The sequence below is a fragment of the Pseudophryne corroboree genome, chromosome 11, assembly GCF_028390025.1.
Source record: "Pseudophryne corroboree isolate aPseCor3 chromosome 11, aPseCor3.hap2, whole genome shotgun sequence".
Taxonomy (NCBI): domain Eukaryota; kingdom Metazoa; phylum Chordata; class Amphibia; order Anura; family Myobatrachidae; genus Pseudophryne; species Pseudophryne corroboree.
This window is the reverse complement of record NC_086454.1, coordinates 85,035,418-85,061,472: the sequence shown is the minus strand read 5'-3', so window position 1 is coordinate 85,061,472 and position 26,055 is coordinate 85,035,418. Positions and strand designations below refer to the sequence as shown.

At 46.8% G+C, this 26,055-nt stretch overlaps 1 protein-coding gene across 1 annotated transcript; it reads left to right on the top strand.

The window, feature by feature from the left end:
- The first annotated feature begins 592 nt into the window (after positions 1–592).
- LOC134969957 (olfactomedin-like protein 3A) lies at positions 593–19,271 on the top strand. The gene is made up of 3 exons (XM_063946100.1): positions 593–1,109; positions 1,816–2,104; positions 18,354–19,271. The coding sequence occupies exons 1-3, from the start codon at positions 987–989 to the stop codon at positions 19,136–19,138; spliced, it is 1,197 nt and encodes a 398-aa protein (XP_063802170.1). The 5' UTR covers positions 593–986; the 3' UTR covers positions 19,139–19,271.
- Positions 19,272–26,055: the final 6,784 nt, after the last annotated feature.

Here is a 26,055-nt window from a genome sequence, read left to right as displayed (position 1 = left end):
CAAAGATGAGCATGGCTACATCTGTATATACACTAGCGCACCCAGGGGGGGTTTCTGAGTGTAGGTCTATCTATAGACACTAGTTTAACAGACCCGGCATATACTGGGAAACCTCAGTCTCCACCCCCGTAGTTGGCTCCACCCCTCTCTGGAAACCCCTCCCCTTCCACCAAACTCCAACTTGCCTATGGGCGACTAGGATGAATTTACACCCCTGATTAGTGTGGGAGTAGAGAAAGCTCTACAGTAGGAAAGATTTTACCATTTAAAGACCCGAGAGACCATTTAAAGATTGGAAGATTGTGGTAGAGTCTGACGGGCATGGTTGGGAATTCCGTAAGTGGATAACGGCACAGAGGAGTCTTATAGGCAGGAGAGAGAGGTGGGTACCAGAAGCAAGGCGAGACACTGATCAGAGGTATAAGGCGGTGAGAGGGAGAGCATTTACAAATGAGATTAGAGATATATAGTATGAAGAGGCAGGTTGTTGAGGTCTTTGTGGATAAGGGTGAGGCACTGAATGGTTTATCCAGAATGCTTCATGGTTGTCCATCTCTGTATCTTTGACATGTGTCCTTTTACTTGCAGGACGTGCTTGTTCTTGTAGTTCCAGGACAGAGCCACAGGTTGCCTATGATTGCCCTACAACATAACAACATAAAGTGACATTTTACCCGAGCACTTTTCTCCCTGTAACATAAGTTTATTTGTATTATTATACCGGTAGTGCCAATAAGAACGGATCCTGTAAGCTGCAGATGTAACTGATCTAAATCACGTCTGAACATATGGATTTGATCACAACACTTGGCAATGTCGTGTAGAAAGAATTTATATCAGTCATTGTTAGTACTAGAAGAGAAGCTGCGTTTGTGAGTCCCGATTCTTCTCTCTAAGGGAAGCCATATGTGAGGGCTTCTGTACCGTGCTTGTAGAGGTTCCGGACTTATCAGCACCAAGACAGACTTTATAAAGGATTAGAAAATATGGAGGTTTTATATTTGCAAATCCTATCCGTATTGCTGCTCACTGCTCACAGGAACACGCAATGTGAAGCCCAGGAGGAAACAATGATTCGATACATCGAGAAACGCATTTTGACCCTGGAGGTATGTAACACAATATTCAAAGTGACATCCCGTTCCTCTTATGGGGGCACTGGCAGGGCTGCTTCCAAACTTGTGTGGTACCGTCTCTTGCAGGAATAATGGGTGACTTGTAAATGTATTTTAAAAGTAGTTTGAAGTTTTGTGTAGCGTACAAGACAAAGCCTAAATGATTTACCGTCCCTCTGTTACATAAGATACAGTCTGAGGGTTTCTTATATTTAAAAAAAAAAGTTTCTTACACCTTTCGGGACCCGTTTGGAAACAAGGAGTCACTATTCTGCCTAGGACAGAAGGGGACAGAGAAAGAATGCCCATATACTAGGGTGACTGTTTATTCCCGTAATGCTGGCGATGCCCCTGTGATCACATGATACTGCTCTATGGGGGGTATTTATAAAAGCAGGGAAAAAGATAAACTGGAAATTAAAAAATCACAAACCAATCAGCTCCTGTGATGTTTCAAACACAAACATTGTCGTTATGATTGTGTTCCTCTAAAATGTGAAGGGATATGCACTGTAGTTCTAGATATGATTAAATAGCAGTGAATAACTACATTCATTTTTTAATTAATTAATTACCTAGACAGCAGGAGCAGGTCTACACTGTCAAAGTAAAGCTTAGGATTTCACTTATCATTAACTATTAAATATCTGACATTTAATAACATTTCAATTAATAGACTGCCTGTAATGTCTTTCTCTAGGACAGACTGTACAAGTGTGAACAAGATATACAGCAATATGTACTTGAATTTAAAGAGCTGTCACATAAGCTGGTGTCACGTCTGGACAACCTCATCAACTATAAAGTGGAAGTAAAGAGCGAGATGGAGAGCCTGTGGGAAAGAGTGGAGAGAGCCGAGTGGGACATTGACTATCTTGAGAGCACGACTTCCTCCAGCACACAGGTGGAAGTTGATGACCACGTGGTGGAGAAACAGCTCATGGAACACGCAACTGAGAAAAGAAAACTGCAGCACAAACTTAGCACAGGTGGGTGTCATCTGGGGTACTTTAAAGCAGAGCCCACACGGGTGGTTAGGGGGCACATGTGACATATAGCCCCATAGGGTGATTGCGTAACATAAAATATAGCTTCCATTGCTGGAATGACACCAGTGGAAAAAGAGAGCTCTTGGCACTGGTTATTCTAACCCATTCCAGCTGAGTCGGACGCAAAGTGGCTGTGTTTACCTGATGCCATGGAAGCCAGACTTACTACCACATACTAATGAGAGTTTGCGTGGGCTCCAAGAAGGATGCTGCTCTGCCCAGTGCCGTAACTAGGCATTTTAGCGCTGTGTGCAAGAAACGGCATTGGCGCCCCCTCATGTAACGTACTGGCAGTGCGCATCGTAGGCAATTTTTTTTAGGGGCGTGGCTTCATGGGGAAGGGGTGTGGCCACAAAATAATACCAAATCATACTACGGTGCACAGTAGTCTCCATTATTCAAATTACACCAGACAGTAGCGCCACTACACTAGGTAGAGCCCCTTTTACACATTACGTCAGACAGTCCTCCTTTTCACACATTACGTCAGACAGCGTCCCCCTTTTTACACATTACGTCAGACAGCGTCCCCCTTTTTACACATTACGGCAGACAGCGTCCCCCTTTTTACACATTACGGCAGACAGCGTCCCCCTTTTTACACATTACGGCAGACAGCGTCCCCCTTTTACACATTACGGCAGACAGCGCCCCCCTTTTTACACATTACGGCAGACAGTGTCCCCCTTTTTACTAGTGATGTGCACCGGAAATTTTTCGGGTTTTGTGTTTTGGTTTTGGATTCGGTTCCGCGGCAGTGTTTTGGATTCGGACGCGTTTTGGCAAAACCTCCCTGAAAATTTTTTGTCGGATTCGGGTGTGTTTTGGATTGGGGTGTTTTTTTACAAAAAACCCTCAAAAACAGCTTAAATCATAGAATTTGGGGGTCATTTTGATCCCATAGTATTATTAACCTCAATAACCATAATTTCCACTCATTTTCAGTCTATTCTGAACACCTCACACCTCACAATATTATTTTTAGTCCTAAAATTTGCACCGAGGTCGCTGGATGACTAAGCTAAGCGACCCAAGTGGCCGACACAAACACCTGGCCCATCTAGGAGTGGCACTGCAGTGTCAGACAGGATGGCACTTCAAAAAAATAGTCCCCAAACAGCACATGATGCAAAGAAAAAAAGAGGCGCAATGAGGTAGCTGTGTGACTAAGCTAAGCGACCCAAGTGGCCGACACAAACACCTGGCCCATCTAGGAGTGGCACTGCAGTGTCAGACAGGATGGCACTTCAAAAAAATAGTCCCCAAACAGCACATGAAGCAAAGAAAAAAAGAGGCGCAATGAGGTAGCCGTGTGACTAAGCTAAGCGACCCAAGTGGCCGACACAAACACCTGGCCCATCTAGGAGTGGCACTGCAGTGTCAGACAGGATGGCACTTCAAAAAAATAGTCCCCAAACAGCACATGAAGCAAAGAAAAAAAGAGGCGCAATGAGGTAGCCGTGTGACTAAGCTAAGCGACCCAAGTGGCCGACACAAACACCTGGCCCATCTAGGAGTGGCACTGCAGTGTTAGACAGGATGGCAGATTTAAAAAATAGTCCCCAAACAGCACATGATGCAAAGAAAAAAAGAGGTGCACCAAGGTCGCTGGATGGCTAAGCTAAGCGACACAAGTGGCCGACACAAACACCTGGCCCATCTAGGAGTGGCACTGCAGTGTCAGGCAAGATGCCACTTCAAAAAAATAGTCCCCAAACAGCACATGATGCAAAGAAAAAAAGAGGCGCAATGAGGTAGCTGTGTGACTAAGCTAAGCGACCCAAGTGGTCGACACAAACACCTGGCCCATCTAGGAGTGGCACTGCAGTTTTCTAGCGAGAGGATGAGTGCTTCCATCCTCATGTGAAGCTGAACCACTAGCCATGAACATAGGCCAGGGCCTCAGTCGTTCCTTGCCACTCCGTGTCGTAAATGGCACATTGGCAAGTTTACGCTTCTCCTCAGACGCTTTTAATTTTGATTTTTGGGTCATTTTACTGAACTTTTTTTTTTTTGGAGTTTACATGCTCTCTACTATGACATTGGGCATCGGCCTTGGCAGACGACGTTGATGGCATTTCATCGTCTCGGCCATGACTAGTGGCAGCAGCTTCAGCACGAGGTGGAAGTGGATCTTGATCTTTCTCTATTTTACCCTCCACATTTTTGTTCTCCATTTTTTAATGTGTGGAATTATATGCCAGTATCAATAGCAATGGCCTACTACTATATATACTGCGCACAACTGAAATGCACCATAGGTATGGATGGATAGTATACTTGACGACACAGAGGTAGGTAGAGCAGTGGCCTACTGTACCGTACTGCTATATATTATATACTGGTGGTCAGCAAACTGTGCAAAACTTAAATGCACCACAGGTATGGATGGATAGTATACTTGACGACACAGAGGTAGGTAGAGCAGTGGCCTACTGTACCATACTGCTACATATTATATACTGGTGGTCAGCAAACTGTGCAAAACTTAAATGCACCACAGGTATGGATGGATAGTATACTTGGCGACACAGAGGTAGGTAGAGCAGTGGCCTACTGTACCGTACTGCTATATATTATATACTGGTGGTCAGCAAACTGTGCAAAACTGAAATGCACCACAGGTATGAATGGATAGTATACTTGACGACACAGAGGTAGGTAGAGCAGTGGCCTACTGTACCGTACTGCTATATATTATATACTGGTGGTCAGCAAACTGTGAAAAACTGAAATGCACCACAGGTATGGATGGATAGTATACTTGACGACACAGAGGTAGGTAGAGCAGTGGCCTTCTGTACCGTACTCCTATATATTATATACTGGTGGTCAGCAAAATTATGCACTGTACTCCTACTATATACTACAATGCAGCACAGATATGGAGCGTTTTTCAGGCAGAGAACGTATAATACTGGTGGTCACTGGTCAGCAAAACTCTGCACTGTACTCCTCCTTTATAATACTGCTGGTCCCCAGTCCCCACAATAAAGCAGTGTGAGCACAGATATATGCAGCAAACTGAGCACAGATATGGAGCGTTTTTCAGGCAGACAACGTATACTGGTGGTCACTGGTCAGCAAAACTCTGCACTGTACTCCTCCTATATAATACTGCTGGTCCCCAGTCCCCACAATAAAGCAGTGTGAGCACAGATATATGCAGCACACTGAGCACAGATATGGAGCGTTTTTCAGGCAGACAACATATAATACTGGTGGTCACTGGTCAGCAAAACTCTGCACTGTACTCCTCCTATATAATACTGCTGGTCCCCACTCCCCACAATAAAGCAGTGTGAGCACAGATATATGCAGCACACTGAGCACAGATATGGAGCGTTTTTCAGGCAGACAACGTATACTGGTGGTCACTGGTCAGCAAAACTCTGCACTGTACTCCTCCTATATAATACTGCTGGTCCCCAGTCCCCACAATAAAGCAGTGTGAGCACAGATATATGCAGCACACTGAGCACAGATATGGAGTGTTTTTCAGGCAGAGAACGTATAATACTGGTGGTCACTGGTCAGCAAAACTCTGCACTGTGCTCCTCCTATATAATACTGCTGGTCCCCAGAATAAAGATATGCAGCCCCCTGAAACAAAGTGAGAGGACGCCAGCCACGTCCTCTCACTATCATTTCCAATGCACGAGTGAAAAATGGCGGCGACGTGCGGCTCCTTATATAGGATCCGAATCTCGCGAGAATCCGACAGCGGGATGATGACGTTCGGGCGTGCTCGGGTTAACCGAGCCATACGGGAGAATCCGAGTATGCCTCGGACCCGTGTAAAATGGGTGAAGTTCGGGGGGGTTCGGATTCCGAGGAACCGAACCCGCTCATCTGTACTTTTTACACATTACGGCAGACAGCGTCCATCTGGGAAATAAAAGGCAGCTGTTGCGGTTATACAAGAAAGTTTTGAGGGTTATTAGAGGGAACAGAGAGCATTTACATTGATAAAAGTGGAGGGTATTGAAGATGCACTGCGGAAATAATAGGAATATATTAAAAGATGTAAAAAGGAAATCAGGTTAGCAAATAAAGCTTTACATATTACGGCAGACAGCGCCCCCTTTTTACACATTACGGCAGACAGCGTCCCCCTTTTTACACATTACAGCAGACAGAATAGATAGACAGACAGACAGACAGACAGACAGACAGACAGACAGACAGATAGATAGATAGATAGATAGATAGATAGATAGATAGATAGATAGATAGACAGAATAGATGATACTGTCTCCCCGCTGGCTCAGGCAGTCAGGCTCCTCGGTGCAGCAGCTGCTGGCAGATTCCGGGCAGGCAGAGAAGGAGGAGGAGGTAAGGGGACTCCGGAACCGCAGCAGCATACTGTAATTGGTGGTGGCGCCACTGCAGCTGTCCCTCTTCTTCCGCATTGGCTGGCCGCCGCCGATGTGAACACTGGGATGAGAGAAGCGCATCCCAGCATTCACAGTGGCGGCTGACAGCCTATGTGGAAGGAGAGAGACAGCTGCCTGCAGCAGCTCCGCCACCAATTACATTGCGCTGCTGCTGCTGCTCCAGTCCCGAGTCCCCCTCCCTCCTCCTTCTCCCCTGCCTCCGGCGCTGCTGCTCCTCTCCTCTCAGGCGGCTTGTAATGAGTCAGTTTGACTCATTACAGAGCCGCTGACTACTAAAGTCATGGGGATGCGGCCAGTTGCGCCCTCAGGGCGACTGCGCTGTGTGCCAGGCACACCTGGCACACACGTAGTTACGGCTCTGCTGTATATCACTCTTGAATATTTAATGGTCACCTTGCTGTCAGACTGAACCATTGTGACCAGTTTCCTCTGACCTCTCTCTTACTGATAAAACGTTTTCACCCACAGCAGTGCCGCCTCTGGATGTTTTTTGTTTTGCACTCACTTCTCTGCAGACTGTAGACTCTTGTGCGTAAAAATCCCAGGAGATCAGCAGCTTCTGAGAGTTTCTGCCCCCAGAAATCAACCTGCATCTAAATTTTGAGGCTACACGGCTCTGGCTCCACCCACTGTTTTTACATCCACAGTCGCAACCACCATCATTAGTATTGGCACCTGCACCATGCCCATACTAGATGATAGAAAGTCAGCTGACACAGGCTTCCCTTTTCCATGTGCACCACTCAGAATAGCAAGGAACTCTAACTACACACCCATAACACATAAGACAGAATAATTCCCATTGAAATTAAGTGAGATCCGGTAAAGATCTGCCCGCTAGAGATTCACAAAAATGTGTAAATCTGTCTCTGCGCTGTACGCTTACACTCGCCATTTGCGTCTGTGAACAGCGATACACCTGACTCAGAATCAGCTCCAATGATCGAGGTGACAGTGACTTCTGATTGTAGTGCTTGTTGCTCCGGAATGGGAAATTGAGGGGGGAATTCAATTGCAGGAGATAACCCACTTTCACGTGAAAAGTTTTCACTTTTTGTGAAAAGCAGTTATCAGCGAATTCAATCGCAGGTGAATTTAACAAGTGATAATTCTCCATTGGATTTAACGCAAATTTTAGTTTTCTCCATCTTCTGAGCAGGTGCAAAGTGAGAAAAATCCTTATTTTACTGTAAAAATGTTGGGACTGTGGGGGTAATTCTGAGTTGATCGCTGCAGGAACTTTGTTAGCAGTTGGGCAAAACCATGGCCCTCATTCCGAGTTGTTCGCTCGCTAGCTGCTTTTAGCAGCAATGCACACGCTAGGCCGACGCCCTCTGGGAGTGCATCTTAGCTTAGCAGAATTGCGAACGAAAGATTAGCAGTTCTGCTATTAAATATTTCCATGCAGTTTCTGAGTAGCTCCAGACCTACTCCTAGATTGCGATCACCTCAGTCCGTTTAGTTCCTGGTTTGAAGTCACAAACACGCCATGCGTTCGGCCAGCCACTCCTGCATTTTAGCCTGACACGCCTGTGTTTTTTAGCACACGCCCGGAAAACGGTCAGTTTCAACCCAGAAACACCCACTTCCTGTCAATCACTCACCGATCAGCAGAGCGACTGAAAAGCGTCGCTCGGACCTGTGTAAAATTGCATAGTTTTGTGTGAAAATACTTAGCGCGTGCGCCCTGCGGCCCATACACATGCGCAGAATCGCCCATTTTTAGCCTATTCGCTATTCTGCTAAAGACGGCAGCGAGCGAACAACTCGGAATGACCACCCATGTGCACTGCAGGGGGGCCAGATATAACATGTGTAGAGAGAGTTAGATTTGGGTGTCTTATGTTTCTGTGCTGGGTAAATACTGGCTGCTTTATTTTTACACTGCAATTTAGATTGCAGATTGAACACACCACACCCAAATCTAACTCTCTCTGCAAATGTTATATCTGCCTCCCCTGCAGTTCACATGGTTTTGCCCAACTGCAATCAAAGGGGGTCATTCCGAGTTGTTCGCTCGCAAGCTGCTTTTAGCAGCTTTGCACACGCTAAGCCACCGCCTACTGGGAGTGAATCTTAGCTTATCAAAATTGCGAACGAAAGATTAGCAAAATTGCGAATAGACACTTCTTAGCAGTTTCTGAGTAGCTCAGACTTACTCGGCATCTGCGATCAGTTCAGTCAGTTTCGTTCCTGGTTTGACGTCACAAACACACCCAGCGTTCGCCCAGACACTCCTCCGTTTCTCCAGCCACTCCCGCGTTTTTCCCAGAAACGGTAGCGTTTTTACGCACACACCCATAAAACGGCCAGTTTCCGCCCAGAAACACCCACTTCCTGTCAATCACATTACGATCGCCAGAACGAAGAAAAAACCTCGTAATGCCGTGAGTAAAATACCTAACTGCATTGGCGCAGTCGCACTGCGGACATTGCACATGCGCATTAGCGACTAATCGCTCCGATGCGACAAAAAAATAACGAACGAACAACTCGGAATGACCCCCAAAGTTCCTGCTGCAATCAACTCAGAATTACCCCCTGTGTTCAGAACTACACTGGGACCACCCTCCTCCCCCAAATGATTATTAGCCACATATAATTGTTTAATAATCTTAATTTGGTCAATAATTAAGTCATTTTTTGAGTGAAAATGTGCAAAATTTAGGAAAGTGGGTTACTTGATGTGAGACAGGTAAATGGGGGTGTTTTAAGATTGTAGGTGGGTGTTAGTAGTATTTTTGAAGGTTATTTAAAAGTGGCTTAAAATGACACAAATATATACTGTACTTACAGGTCATTTTTACGCACCCCTAACTTAAGTAGAAAATGTAATTTACAGAAAAAAAACCACTTGCTTTCTATAATTTTTTTCGGTTTTAGAAAAATGCTATAACAGCCATTTGAAACAATTTAAGGACCCCAAATATTTTTATTATGGCCACTAATAGACTTCTATACCGTTATCCTATATTACAGTAGTTTGTCTTTTTTTGATGTACAGGCAGATTTTCCCATTTTCACCTGTATTTAACACGTGCGAAACAGCAAGAATTAGCGGGTGAAACAATTAACACATTTTTGGGGAGATTCAAATGATATATCACGCCCAATTTCCTTTCTAAAATGATCTCCGTTATCGTGCATATTGCGTCCATAGTGATCAGGTTTAGCTGTGTAAAGGGTTGGGTGCCTCGTTACTCCGGGGGTAGCGAGCTGAAATAATGATACCACGCTCCTGAGGGCAGAAACAGAACGGGTGTGGAAAGGGGTGAAAAAAGAATTGAATCCCACCCATTTTCTAATTGGTTTTCACGATAAGTTGACACCCGATAACAGGCTATAAGTAAAATTATCTGGTGAAATAGATCTGTTAACACTCAAAAACGAAACACTTTACTGCATCTAACTGAATTCCCCCTGAGTCTCTTACATAAATGACAATACCAGTAGTGGCAGCTCTCTCCTCTGTCAGCTGGGGTGGCGCACTTCTGTGTTCTTATAACAAAGGAGGAATCTGTATGATAGGTTTCACAGCCATTATCATTATCTGTGCATTGTCATAAGCCAACTGAAAAAGGCGCATTTACATGCACTTACAGCTCTGTTCCGAGTCCGACAACATTCCCTCAGTGAACATTGCCAATCTGGTTTTGTTTTTAAATGATTGCCACTTTAAAACATCTTCCCGACTCACCGGGATCTAGCCAAGTCGCAGGCCATTTCCCCCACTGCGTCCGCATTTCAAACCCAGGTTGTGAAATCAGGCTTAAGATGCTAAAGCCAGATATGAGCATAGAGCAAACTTTGACGTAGAGATGGAGCCGCACTTATCTAGTACGGCTCCATCACAGACGTATACTCCCGGCGGGACTAGGCGATCCGGCGTCTAGTCCCGCTACATGAGTGCACAGAGACACTCCCATTGTAGTGAATGGGGCGCGGTGCATCACCGGGGCGCGTGCGCATCACTGGCACCCGTGCGGCCCAGACGCTGCTATGGATACGCCTACTCGGGCGTGCCCAGGCACAGACGGAGCCACGATTAGCGTGGCTCTATCTGTATAACGCGGAATCCAATTAAAGTTGATCCATTTTTAGCTGTTGAAAATAGCCGGATATCGTGATTATTGACTGATAGTCATTATCGAGGTGTCCTATTATAGGCCGCGATCGTGTGAAAACTAGAGATGAGCGCCTGAAATTTTTTGGGTTTTGTGTTTTGGTTTTGGGTTCGGTTCCGCGGCCGTGTTTTGGGTTCGACCGCGTTTTGGCAAAACCTCACCGAATTTTTTTTGTCGGATTCGGGTGTGTTTTGGATTCGGGTGTTTTTTTAAAAAAACACTAAAAAACAGCTTAAATCATAGAATTTGGGGGTCATTTTGATCCCATATTATTATTAACCTCAAAAACCATAATTTCCACTCATTTTCAGTCTATTCTGAATACCTCACACCTCACAATATTATTTTTAGTCCTAAAATTTGCACCAAGGTCGCTGGATGACTAAGCTAAGCGACACTAGTGGCCGACACAAACACCTGGCCCATCTAGGAGTGGCACTGCAGTGTCACGCAGGATGTCCCTTCCAAAAAACCCTCCCCAATCAGCACATGACGCAAAGAAAAAAAGAGGCGCAATGAGGTAGCTGACTGTGTGAGTAAGATAAGCGACCCTAGTGGCCGACACAAACACCGGGCCCATTTAGGAGTGGCACTGCAGTGTCACGCAGGATGTCCCTTCCAAAAAACCCTCCCCAATCAGCACATGACGCAAAGAAAAAAAGAGGCGCAATGAGGTAGCTGACTGTGTGAGTAAGATTAGCGACCCTAGTGGCCGACACAAACACCGGGCCCATTTAGGAGTGGCACTGCAGTGTCACGCAGGATGTCCCTTCCAAAAAACCCTCCCCAATCAGCACATGACGCAAAGAAAAAAAGAGGCGCAATGAGGTAGCTGACTGTGTGAGTAAGATTAGCGACCCTAGTGGCCGACACAAACACCGGGCCCATTTAGGAGTGGCACTGCAGTGTCACGCAGGATGTCCCTTCCAAAAAACCCTCCCCAATCAGCACATGACGCAAAGAAAAAAAGAGGCGCAATGAGGTAGCTGACTGTGTGAGTAAGATAAGCGACCCTAGTGGCCGACACAAACACCGGGCCCATTTAGGAGTGGCACTGCAGTGTCACGCAGGATGTCCCTTCCAAAAAACCCTCCCCAATCAGCACATGACGCAAAGAAAAAAAGAGGCGCAATGAGGTAGCTGACTGTGTGAGTAAGATTAGCGACCCTAGTGGCCGACACAAACACCGGGCCCATTTAGGAGTGGCACTGCAGTGTCACGCAGGATGTCCCTTCCAAAAAACCCTCCCCAATCAGCACATGACGCAAAGAAAAAAAGAGGCGCAATGAGGTAGCTGACTGTGTGAGTAAGATAAGCGACCCTAGTGGCCGACACAAACACCGGGCCCATTTAGGAGTGGCACTGCAGTGTCACGCAGGATGTCCCTTCCAAAAAACCCTCCCCAATCAGCACATGACGCAAAGAAAAAAAGAGGCGCAATGAGGTAGCTGACTGTGTGAGTAAGATTAGCGACCCTAGTGGCCGACACAAACACCGGGCCCATTTAGGAGTGGCACTGCAGTGTCACGCAGGATGTCCCTTCCAAAAAACCCTCCCCAATCAGCACATGACGCAAAGAAAAAAAGAGGCGCAATGAGGTAGCTGACTGTGTGAGTAAGATTAGCGACCCTAGTGGCCGACACAAACACCGGGCCCATTTAGGAGTGGCACTGCAGTGTCACGCAGGATGTCCCTTCCAAAAAACCCTCCCCACACAGCACATGACGCAAAGAAAAATAAAAGAAAAAAGAGGTGCAAGATGGAATTGTCCTTGGGCCCTCCCACCCACCCTTATGTTGTATAAACAAAACAGGACATGCACACTTTAACCAACCCATCATTTCAGTGACAGGGTCTGCCACACGACTGTGACTGATATGACGGGTTGGTTTGGACCCCCCCCAAAAAAGAAGCAATTAATCTCTCCTTGCACAAACTGGCTCTACAGAGGCAAGATGTCCACCTCATCATCACCCTCCGATATATCACCGTGTACATCCCCCTCCTCACAGATTATCAATTCGTCCCCACTGGAATCCACCATCTCAGCTCCCTGTGTACTTTGTGGAGGCAATTGCTGCTGGTCAATGTCTCCGCGGAGGAATTGATTATAATTCATTTTAATGAACATCATCTTCTCTACATTTTCTGGATGTAACCTCGTACGCCGATTGCTGACAAGGTGAGCGGCGGCACTAAACACTCTTTCGGAGTACACACTTGTGGGAGGGCAACTTAGGTAGAATAAAGCCAGTTTGTGCAATGGCCTCCAAATTGCCTCTTTTTCCTGCCAGTATAAGTATGGACTGTGTGACGTGCCTACTTGGATGCGGTCACTCATATAATCCTCCACCATTCTTTCAATGGTGAGAGAATCATATGCAGTGACAGTAGACGACATGTCCGTAATCGTTGTCAGGTCCTTCAGTCCGGACCAGATGTCAGCATCAGCAGTCGCTCCAGACTGCCCTGCATCACCGCCAGCGGGTGGGCTCGGAATTCTGAGCCTTTTCCTCGCACCCCCAGTTGCGGGAGAATGTGAAGGAGGAGATGTTGACAGGTCGCGTTCCGCTTGACTTGACAATTTTCTCACCAGCAGGTCTTTCAACCCCAGCCAACTTGTGTCTGCCGGAAAGTGAGATCCAAGGTAGGCTTTAAATCTAGGATCGAGCACGGTGGCCAAAATGTAGTGCTCTGATTTCAACAGATTGACCACCCGTGAATCCTTGTTAAGCGAATTAAGGGCTCCATCCACAAGTCCCACATGCCTAGCGGAATCGCTCCGTGTTAGCTCCTCCTTCAATGTCTCCAGCTTCTTCTGCAAAAGCCTGATGAGGGGAATGACCTGACTCAGGCTGGCAGTGTCTGAACTGACTTCACGTGTGGCAAGTTCAAAGGGCATCAGAACCTTGCACAACGTTGAAATCATTCTCCACTGCGCTTGAGACAGGTGCATTCCACCTCCTATATCGTGCTCAATTGTATAGGCTTGAATGGCCTTTTGCTGCTCCTCCAACCTCTGAAGCATATAGAGGGTTGAATTCCACCTCGTTACCACTTCTTGCTTCAGATGATGGCAGGGCAGGTTCAGTAGTTTTTGGTGGTGCTCCAGTCTTCTGTACGTGGTGCCTGTACGCCGAAAGTGTCCCGCAATTTTTCTGGCCACCGACAGCATCTCTTGCACGCCCCTGTCGTTTTTTAAATAATTCTGCACCACCAAATTCAAGGTATGTGCAAAACATGGGACGTGCTGGAATTTGCCCATATTTAATGCACACACAATATTGCTGGCGTTGTCCGATGCCACAAATCCACAGGAGAGTCCAATTGGGGTAAGCCATTCCGCGATGATCTTCCTCAGTTGCCGTAAGAGGTTTTCAGCTGTGTGCGTATTCTGGAAACCGGTGATACAAAGCGTAGCCTGCCTAGGAAAGAGTTGGCGTTTGCGAGATGCTGCTACTGGTGCCGCCGCTGCTGTTCTTGCGGCGGGAGTCCATACATCTACCCAGTGGGCTGTCACAGTCATATAGTCCTGACCCTGCCCTGCTCCACTTGTCCACATGTCCGTGGTTAAGTGGACATTGGGTACAACTGCATTTTTTAGGACACTGGTGAGTCTTTTTCTGACGTCCGTGTACATTCTCGGTATCGCCTGCCTAGAGAAGTGGAACCTAGATGGTATTTGGTAACGGGGGCACACTGCCTCAATAAATTGTCTAGTTCCCTGTGAACTAACGGCGGATACCGGACGCACGTCTAACACCAACATAGTTGTCAAGGCCTCAGTTATCCGCTTTGCAGCAGGATGACTGCTGTGATATTTCATCTTCCTCGCAAAGGACTGTTGAACAGTCAATTGCTTACTGGAAGTAGTACAAGTGGGCTTACGACTTCCCCTCTGGGATGACCATCGACTCCCAGCAGCAACAACAGCAGCGCCAGCAGCAGTAGGCGTTACACGCAAGGATGCATCGGAGGAATCCCAGGCAGGAGAGGACTCGTCAGAATTGCCAGTGACATTGCCTGCAGGACTATTGGCATTCCTGGGGAAGGAGGAAATTGACACTGAGGGAGTTGGTGGGGTGGTTTGCGTGAGCTTGGTTACAAGAGGAAGGGATTTACTGGTCAGTGGACTGCTTCCGCTGTCACCCAAAGTTTTTGAACTTGTCACTGACTTATTATGAATGCGCTGCAGGTGACGTATAAGGGAGGATGTTCCGAGGTGGTTAACGTCCTTACCCCTACTTATTACAGCTTGACAAAGGGAACACACGGCTTGACACCTGTTGTCCGCATTTCTGTTGAAATAGTTCCACACCGAAGAGCTGATTTTTTTGGTATTTTCACCAGGCATGTCAACGGCCATATTCCTCCCACGGACAACAGGTGTCTCCCCGGGTGCCTGACTTAAACAAACCACCTCACCATCAGAATCCTCCTGGTCAATTTCCTCCCCAGCGCCAGCAACACCCATATCCTCCTCATCCTGGTGTACTTCAACACTGACATCTTCAATCTGACTATCAGGAACTGGACTGCGGGTGCTCCTTCCAGCACTTGCAGGGGGCGTGCAAATGGTGGAAGGCGCATGCTCTTCACGTCCAGTGTTGGGAAGGTCAGGCATCGCAACCGACACAATTGGACTCTCCTTGTGGATTTGGGATTTCGAAGAACGCACAGTTCTTTGCGGTGCTACTGCTTTTGCCAGCTTGAGTCTTTTCATTTTTCTAGCGAGAGGCTGAGTGCCTCCATCCTCATGTGAAGCTGAACCACTAGCCATGAACATAGGCCAGGGCCTCAGCCGTTCCTTGCCACTCCGTGTGGTAAATGGCATATTGGCAAGTTTACGCTTCTCCTCCGACAATTTTATTTTAGGTTTTGGAGTCCTTTTTTTACTGATATTTGGTGTTTTGGATTTGACATGCTCTGTACTATGACATTGGGCATCGGCCTTGGCAGACGACGTTGCTGGCATTTCATCGTCTCGGCCATGACTAGTGGCAGCAGCTTCAGCACGAGGTGGAAGTGGATCTTGATCTTTCCCTAATTTTGGAACCTCAACATTTTTGTTCTCCATATTTTAATAGGCACAACTAAAAGGCACCTCAGGTAAACAATGGAGATGGATGGATACTAGTATACAATTATGGACGGACTGCCGAGTGCCGACACAGAGGTAGCTACAGCCGTGAACTACCGTACTGTGTCTGCTGCTAATATAGACTGGTTGATAAAGAGATGTCGTAGTATGTATGTATGAAGAAGAAAGAAAAAAAAACCACGGTTAGGTGGTATACAATTATGGACGGACTGCCGAGTGCCGACACAGAGGTAGCCACAGCCGTGAACTACCGTACTGTACTGTGTCTGCTGCTAATATAGACTGGTTGATAAAGAGATGTCGTAGTATGTATGTATGAAGAAGAAAGAAAAAAAAACCACGGGTAGGTGGTATACAATTATGGACGGACTGCCGAGTGCCGACACAGAGGTAGCCACAGCCGTGAACTACCGTACTGTACTGTGTCTGCTGCTAATATAGACTGGTTGATAAAGAGATGTCGTAGTATGTATGTATAAAGAAGAAAGAAAAAAAAACCACGGTTAGGTGGTATACAATTATGGACGGACTGCCGAGTGCCGACACAGAGGTAGCCACAGCCGTGAACTACCGTACTGTACTGTGTCTGCTGCTAATATAGACTGGTTGATAAAGAGATGTCGTAGTATGTATGTATGAAGAAGAAAGAAAAAAAAACCACGGGTAGGTGGTATACAATTATGGACGGACTGCCGAGTGCCGACACAGAGGTAGCCACAGCCGTGAACTACCGTACTGTACTGTGTCTGCTGCTAATATAGACTGGTTGATAAAGAGATGTCGTAGTATGTATGTATAAAGAAGAAAGAAAGAAAAACCACGGTTAGGTGGTATACAATTATGGACGGACTGCCGAGTGCCGACACAGAGGTAGCCACAGCCGTGAACTACCGTACTGTACTGTGTCTGCTGCTAATATAGACTGGTTGATAAAGAGATGTCGTAGTATGTATGTATAAAGAAGAAAGAAAAAAAAACCACGGTTAGGTGGTATACAATTATGGACGGACTGCCGAGTGCCGACACAGAGGTAGCCACAGCCGTGAACTACCGTACTGTACTGTGTCTGCTGCTAATATAGACTGGTTGATAAAGAGATGTAGTAGTATGTATGTATAAAGAAGAAAGAAAAAAAAACCACGGGTAGGTGGTATACAATTATGGATGGACTGCCGAGTGCCGACACAGAGGTAGCTACAGCCGTGAACTACCGTACTGTGTCTGCTGCGACTGGATGATAAATAATGATATAAAAAATATATATATATCACTACTGCAGCCGGACAGGTATATATATTATATAATGACGGACCTGCTGGACACTGTCTGTCAGCAGAATGAGTTTTTTATAGAATAAAAAAAAAAACACCACACAAGTGAAGTCACACGACGAGTGTTTAACTTTTTCAGGCAATCACAATATAGTATACTACTAACTATACTGGTGGTCAGTGTGGTCAGGTCACTGGTCAGTCACACTGGCAGTGGCACTCCTGCAGCAAAAGTGTGCACTGTTTAATTTTAATATAATATGTACTCCTGGCTCCTGCTATAACCTATAACTGGCACTGCAGTGCTCCCCAGTCTCCCCCACAATTATAAGCTGTGTGAGCTGAGCACAGTCAGATATATAATATATACATAGATGATGCAGCACACTGGGCTGAGCAGTGCACACAGATATGGTATGTGACTGTCTTGTACTCCTGGCTCCTGCTATAACCTATAACTGGCACTGCAGTGCTCCCCAGTCTCCCCCACAATTATAAGCTGTGTGAGCTGAGCACAGTCAGATATATAATATATACATAGATGATGCAGGCATGCAGCACACTGGGCTGAGCAGTGCACACAGATATGGTATGTGACTGAGTCACTGTGTGTACCGTTTTTTTCAGGCAGAGAACGGATATATTAAATAAAACAACTGCACTGCTGGTGGTCACTGTGGTCAGTCACTAAACTCTGCACTCTCTTCTACAGTATCAGCCTCAGGTCAATCTCTCTCTCTCTCTCCTAATCTAAATGGAGAGGACGCCAGCCACGTCCTCTCCCTATCAATCTCAATGCACGTGTGAAAATGGCGGCGACGCGCGGCTCCTTATATAGAATCCGAGTCTCGCGAGAATCCGACAGCGTCATGATGACGTTCGGGCGCGCTCGGGTTAACCGAGCAAGGCGGAAAGATCCGAGTCGCTCGGACCCGTGAAAAAAAACATGAAGTTCGTGCGGGTTCGGATTCAGAGAAACCGAACCCGCTCATCTCTAGTGAAAACACATGGGATCAGGGATAAGTCCCCGAGCCAATGTTTAATTGCGGCTTCTTCATTATATGTCTATGTAACACATTTACTTATTAATTAAGAAGCTGATTGGGGATTGCTTTTAATGGTGTTCTTTTTTATCTACTGTTTAGCCGATAATCCATCGAATGCTTAAGGACCCATAAAAAAACACATAGATAAAACATAACTGATGCTTTAAAAAAAAGTAATTGTTAATATGTAAAAATAAATATTAAAAAAAAATTATTTCATTTTATGAACATCATTTTTTTGTTCCCGCAGGTTGTACAACAATGATGGCAAAAATCAAATCTCAGAAAACGGTGAAAAAGGCTGGCGGTGGTATTGGTGCTTGGATGAAGAATGTTGGCGCTGGCTCAGAAACTATCTATTTCTTTACAGGTCCTAGTAGCAACGTACTTCTACAATTTGCAAACATAGAGGATTTTAGCAGTCGGGATTATCTGCAGAATGCAGAGAAAGTCAGGTTGCCTTTTTCCTGGCAGGGTACCGGTCTCCACATCTATGACAATGACATCTTTTTCCATAGGAACGGTACAACCAATGTAATAATGAAATATAATATCCAGAGTAATACGACCCAGCTCATGCATTTAGAAGGTGCTGGTCAGTATCCACCATACCAGCTTTCCCCATACACCAAAATTGATCTTGCCATGGACGAACAAGGCCTCTGGGCCATTCACACAGATTCTGATACAAACGGGGACCTCGTTCTTACCAAAATAGACCACAACAAAATGGAAGTCGAGTACGTGTGGAACACAACCTGCAGCAGCAGCAATGCAGAGGCAGCCTTTGTCATCTGCGGAACTCTGTACGTCATGTACAATAGTCCAAGTGGTGGTCGATCTCATATAGACTGTATTTATGACACCTCCGATGTCATTGACGGTCATGAGATACCTAGTTTATACTTTACCAAGCGATACAGCAGCCATTCCTCTGTGCACTACAATTCCAGAGACCAAAACCTCTATGCTTGGGATGACGGCTATCAAGTTATATATACATTTGAGGCTAAAAAGAAACTTGAAACCTTCTAAGGACACATTCAGGGACAGTTCCGGCAAACGCTAATCTCTGCCTGCGATTCTGTCTACACGTCTACGTCACGCCCTCGGAACACTAACAGCAGGCCTGGCCAACCTGTGGCTCTCCAGCTGTTGTTAAACTACACACCCCAGCATGCCTTGCCACAGTTTTAGCTTTCTCTAATAGCAAAACTGTGGTAGAGCATGCTAGGACTTGTTTCACAATAGCTGGAGAGTCACAGGTTGGCCAGGCCTGACTTAGAGCCTACGTGCAAACCCAGCTAGTGCCTGACTACCCTCAATCGGCCGCATTTGGAGATGCAACTGAAATGAACGCGTCTCTGAGTCGCCAGTAGTTGCTCAAATTTGCACATGCTGGGATACGGAGCATAGCAGCGCAAATAATAGCAAGTTCTGTTCACAAAACATTTGTGTGCAACAGTGAATCAGCCCCTTTATGAGTACAGTGTTTTTCTTATGTTTAGTGAATTATATGGGCTATTCTGCCAACATTACTTATTTTTTTTTGTATATTAAAATGAATGTCTTTAGTCATGGCAAAATTACTGCAGTTGTCCTTACTGAAACACAGTTGTCTTTAGTAAGTTTATAATGAAAACATGAGATTCAGTATGATATCCCGAAGGATGGGATGCCGGCAGTCAGAATCCCGACAGCCCCTCCAAAAGAACCCTAACCCTCCCCTACCCGTCTTCCTAACCCTCCCTTTTGGGTGCCTAACCCTAACCCTCCTCGGTGGTGTCTAACCCTCCCCTTCCTGCTGCTTAGCCCTAATCCTCCCCTCTTAGTGCCTAACTCTAACCTCGCCTTCCAAGTGCCTAACCCTAACCCTACCCCCCCCTCCACTGTACCTAACCATACCCTTCCCGGCCCTGCAGCCTAACCTTAACCTCCCTTCTAATACCTAAACCTAAGCAAGCCCATCCCCACCCCCCGCGTGGCAGGACGCGAGCATGTCCCACTGGAAGAAGGTTCGGGATTCAGGACGTCAGTATTTTGATGCCGGGATCCCGAGCTCCATCGGAATTTCGACACCAGCACTATGCTGTCATTTGGGATTCCGGTGGCCGCGTTTTAAATACATCCCAAAACATGTTCAAATAACTACAGGTTAATAGTTAAAAACTTTGTACTTGGGTTCACACAGTATATGCACTTCACACAGACAACCTCTTGGTGGCAGCATTCCCAGTGAGATTTTTTAACTTCAGGATGGGATTGTTCTGAGAGCCACTATCTTTCTTCAGAATTACTGCATGCTTTTGTCTTATGTAACTGTACTGCTCAAGTGCTTCACATCGCTCTACCCTTGTTCCGACACAAGGGGGTTTATTTACTAAAGGTCAGTTTTCATCGATTTCAAGTCTATGAAAATCGATCTAAATCTGTGTTGTTTCTGGGCCTAAAACACACATGTACTACTAACATTAACATATAAAAAAAACTAATATAAAGAATCATATGTTAGTACAGTTAGTAGCGCGTTATAGACCCTGAAACTCAAGATCAATTTACATCTATTTAAAATTGATGAAAGTCGACCTTTAGTAAATATACTCCAAAACCTTTTGCATACAATATATATGAATAAGAGGGGTGTACTGCTATATACCAGTGCTCAGGAACCTGGGTCCCAGCATACCGGCGAGTGCAAAAGAGCACCTTGTGGGCTTGCTGTGCTCGCCACGCTGCAGACATGGCGGCGCGACGCGCACCACGCTATTTATTCTCCCTCCAGCGGTGTTATGGACACCCCAAGAGGGAGAATAGTTGGTATCCCGGCATTGATATATAAAGCGTCGGGATCCCGACAGCTGGGATATCGAGTGTTTCCCGAATAAGAGACATGGGGGAAATGTAATAACCTAGTAGATGCAGGCATCAGCGAGAACCCAGTGAGTCTGGTCGTTTTCTTTAAAGCGGCAGTAGTTTAATAGGCAAAAGGGGTCATTCCGACCCGATTGCTCGCTGCAGTTTCTCACAGCGAAGCAATCGAGTCAGAACTGCGCATGCGCCGGCGCCACAGTGCGTCGGCGCATGGCAGCCATCATGGCCTAGCGATCGCCTATGAGACAGAGGCAGTCACTGGGCGTGAAGGGGGGAGCGGTCCGGCCAACGCGGACCGTTAGGGGGGGTGGTCCGCGGAGCTCCGTGACGTCGCACGCAGCTGCTGCGGGCCGAGGAGCGACGAGTAGCTCCCGGCCAGCATGCTAAAGCTGCGCTTGTCGGGAGCTACTCTTGAAGTGCAAAGGCATCTTCTGTGGGGGGGGAGGGGCGGCACTGACATGCGGGGCGCACTAGTCCTGTGCTGGGCGTCCCCCCGCATGTCAGTGTGAATGATCGTAGCTGTGCTAAATTTAGCACAGCTACGATCAACTCGTAATGACCCCCAAAGCCAGATAGATTTTGCCTTCTAAATTATTGCCACGTAAAAAAAAATGGGCATACTCGCTGGGATCTCTGCATCTCACAGGCTATTACTTTTCCCCCACAGACTGGGTTAAATGGGTGTCAAGTCTAGAGATGAGCGCCTGAAATTTTTCGGGTTTTGTGTTTTGGTTTTGGGTTCGGTTCCGCGGCCGTGTTTTGGGTTCGACCGCGTTTTGGCAAAACCTCACCGAATTTTTTTTGTCGGATTCGGGTGTGTTTTGGATTCGGGTGTTTTTTTCAAAAAACCCTAAAAAACAGCTTAAATCATAGAATTTGGGGGTTATTTTGATCCCATATTATTATTAACCTCAAAAACCATAATTTCCACTCATTTTCAGTCTATTCTGAATACCTCACACCTCACAATATTATTTTTAGTCCTAAAATTTGCACCGAGGTCGCTGGATGACTAAGCTAAGCGACCCTAGTGGCCGACACAAACACCTGGCCCATCTAGGAGTGGCACTGCAGTGTCACGCAGGATGGCCCTTCCAAAAAACACTCCCCAAACAGCACATGACGCAAAGAAAAAAAGAGGTGCAATGAGGTAGCTGTGTGACTAAGCTCAGCGACCCAAGTGCCCGACACAAACACCTGGCCCATCTAGGAGTGGCACTGCAGTGTCACGCAGGATGTCCCTTCCAAAAAACCCTCCCCAATCAGCACATGACGCAAAGAAAAAAAGAGGCGCAATGAGGTAGCTGTGTGAGTAAGATTAGCGACCCTAGTGGCCGACACAAACACCGGGCCCATCTAGGAGTGGCACTGCAGTGTCACGCAGGATGTCCCTTCCAAAAAACCCTCCCCAAACAGCACATGACGCAAAGAAAAATAAAAGAAAAAAGAGGTGCAAGATGGAATTGTCCTTGGGCCCTCCCACCCACCCTTATGTTGTATAAACAGGACATGCACACTTTAACCAACCCATCATTTCAGTGACAGGGTCTGCCACACGACTGTGACTGATATGACGGGTTGGTTTGGACCCCCACCAAAAAAGAAGCAATTAATCTCTCCTTGCACAAACTGGCTCTACAGAGGCAAGATGTCCACCTCATCATCATCCTCCGATATATCACCGTGTACATCCCCCTCCTCACAGATTATCAATTCGTCCCCACTGGAATCCACCATCTCAGCTCCCTGTGTACTTTGTGGAGGCAATTGCTGCTGGTCAATGTCTCCGCGGAGGAATTGATTATAATTCATTTTAATGAACATCATCTTCTCCACATTTTCTGGATGTAACCTCGTACGCCGATTGCTGACAAGGTGAGCGGCGGCACTAAACACTCTTTCGGAGTACACACTTGTGGGAGGGCAACTTAGGTAGAATAAAGCCAGTTTGTGCAAGGGCCTCCAAATTGCCTCTTTTTCCTGCCAGTATAAGTACGGACTGTGTGACGTGCCTACTTGGATGCGGTCACTCATATAATCCTCCACCATTCTTTCAATGTTGAGAGAATCATATGCAGTGACAGTAGACGACATGTCCGTAATCGTTGTCAGGTCCTTCAGTCCGGACCAGATGTCAGCATCAGCAGTCGCTCCAGACTGCCCTGCATCACCGCCAGCGGGTGGGCTCGGAATTCTGAGCCTTTTCCTCGCACCCCCAGTTGCGGGAGAATGTGAAGGAGGAGATGTTGACAGGTCGCGTTCCGCTTGACTTGACAATTTTGTCACCAGCAGGTCTTTGCACCCCAGCAGACTTGTGTCTGCCGGAAAGAGAGATCCAAGGTAGGTTTTAAATCTAGGATCGAGCACGGTGGCCAAAATGTAGTGCTCTGATTTCAACAGATTGACCACCCGTGAATCCTTGTTAAGCGAATTAAGGGCTGCATCCACAAGTCCCACATGCCTAGCGGAATCGCTCCCTTTTAGCTCCTTCTTCAATGCCTCCAGCTTCTTCTGCAAAAGCCTGATGAGGGGAATGACCTGACTCAGGCTGGCAGTGTCTGAACTGACTTCACGTGTGGCAAGTTCAAAGGGCATCAGAACCTTGCACAACGTTGAAATCATTCTCCACTGCACTTGAGACAGGTGCATTCCACCTCCTATATCGTGCTCAATTGTATAGGCTTGAATGGCCTTTTGCTGCTCCTCCAACCTCTGAAGCATATAGAGCGTTGAATTCCACCTCGTTACCACTTCTTGATTCAGATGATGGCAGGGCAGGTTCAGTAGTTTTTGGTGGTGCTCCAGTCTTCTGTACGTGGTGCCTGTACGCCGAAAGTGTCCCGCAATTCTTCTGGCCACCGACAGCATCTCTTGCACGCCCCTGTCGTTTTTTAAAAAATTCTGCACCACCAAATTCAAGGTATGTGCAAAACATGGGACGTGCTGGAATTTGCCCATATTTAATGCACACACAATATTGCTGGCGTTGTCCGATGCCACAAATCCACAGGAGAGTCCAATTGGGGTAAGCCATTCTGCGATGATCTTCCTCAGTTGCCGTAAGAGGTTTTCAGCTGTGTGCGTATTCTGGAAAGCGGTGATACAAAGCGTAGCCTGCCTAGGAAAGAGTTGGCGTTTGCGAGATGCTGCTACTGGTGCCGCCGCTGCTGTTCTTGCGGCGGGAGTCCATACATCTACCCAGTGGGCTGTCACAGTCATATAGTCCTGACCCTGCCCTGCTCCACTTGTCCACATGTCCGTGGTTAAGTGGACATTGGGTACAACTGCATTTTTTAGGACACTGGTGAGTCTTTTTCTGACGTCCGTGTACATTCTCGGTATCGCCTGCCTACAGAAGTGGAACCTAGATGGTATTTGGTAACGGGGGCACACTGCCTCAATAAATTGTCTAGTTCCCTGTGAACTAACGGCGGATACCGGACGCACGTCTAACACCAACATAGTTGTCAAGGACTCAGTTATCCGCTTTGCAACAGGATGACTGCTGTGATATTTCATCTTCCTCGCAAAGGACTGTTGGACAGTCAATTGCTTACTGGAAGTAGTACAAGTGGGCTTACGACTTCCCCTCTGGGATGACCATCGACTCCCAGCAGCAACAACAGCAGCGCCAGCAGCAGTAGGCGTTACACGCAAGGATGCATCGGAGGAATCCCAGGCAGGAGAGGACTCGTCAGAATTGCCAGTGACATGGCCTGCAGGACTATTGGCATTCCTGGGGAAGGAGGAAATTGACACTGAGGGAGTTGGTGGGGTGGTTTGCGTGAGCTTGGTTACAAGAGGAAGGGATTTACTGGTCAGTGGACTGCTTCCGCTGTCGGCCCAAGTTTTTGAACTTGTCACTGACTTATTATGAATGCGCTGCAGGTGACGTATAAGGGAGGATGTTCCGAGGTGGTTAACGTCCTTACCCCTACTTATTACAGCTTGACAAAGGGAACACACGGCTTGACACCTGTTGTCCGCATTTCTGGTGAAATACTTCCACACCGAAGAGCTGATTTTTTTGGTATTTTCACCAGGCATGTCAACGGCCCTATTCCTCCCACAGACAACAGGTGTCTCCCCGGGTGCCTGACTTAAACAAACCACCTCACCATCAGAATCCTCCTGGTCAATTTCCTCCCCAGCGCCAGCAACATCCATATCCTCCTCATCCTGGTGTACTTCAACACTGACATCTTCAATCTGACTATCAGGAACTGGACTGCGGGTGCTCCTTCCAGCACTTGCAGGGGGCGTGCAAATGGTGGAAGGCGCATGCTCTTCACGTCCAGTGTTGGGAAGGTCAGGCATCGCAACCGACACAATTGGACTCTCCTTGTGGATTTGGGATTTCGAAGAACGCACAGTTCTTTGCGGTGCTACTGCTTTTGCCAGCTTGAGTCTTTTCATTTTTCTAGCGAGAGGCTGAGTGCCTCCATCCTCATGTGAAGCTGAACCACTAGCCATGAACATAGGCCAGGGCCTCAGCCGTTCCTTGCCACTCCGTGTGGTAAATGGCATATTGGCAAGTTTACGCTTCTCCTCCGACAATTTTATTTTAGGTTTTGGAGTCCTTTTTTTACTGATATTTGGTGTTTTGGATTTGACATGCTCTGTACTATGACATTGGGCATCGGCCTTGGCAGACGACGTTGCTGGCATTTCATCGTCTCGGCCATGACTAGTGGCAGCAGCTTCAGCACGAGGTGGAAGTGGATCTTGATCTTTCCCTAATTTTGGAACCTCAACATTTTTGTTCTCCATATTTTAATAGGCACAACTAAAAGGCACCTCAGGTAAACAATGGAGATGGATGGATACTAGTATACAATTATGGATGGACTGCCGAGTGCCGACACAGAGGTAGCTACAGCCGTGGACTACCGTACTGTACTGTGTCTGCTGCTAATATAGACTGGTTGATAAAGAGATGTAGTAGTAGTATGTATGTATAAAGAAGAAAGAAAAAAAAACCACGGGTAGGTGGTATACAATTATGGATGGACTGCCGAGTGCCGACACAGAGGTAGCTACAGCCGTGGACTACCGTACTGTACTGTGTCTGCTGCTAATAT

Excerpts from the sequence above, each read along its gene's own strand:
- LOC134969957 (XM_063946100.1), top strand. The coding sequence starts at position 987 with ATGGAGGTTTTATATTTGCAAATCCTATCCGTATTGCTGCTCACTGCT. Across the intron at positions 1,110-1,815 it reads AACGCATTTTGACCCTGGAG|GACAGACTGTACAAGTGTGA; the intron begins GTATGTAACACA and ends GTCTTTCTCTAG. Across the intron at positions 2,105-18,353 it reads GCAGCACAAACTTAGCACAG|GTTGTACAACAATGATGGCA; the intron begins GTGGGTGTCATC and ends TTGTTCCCGCAG.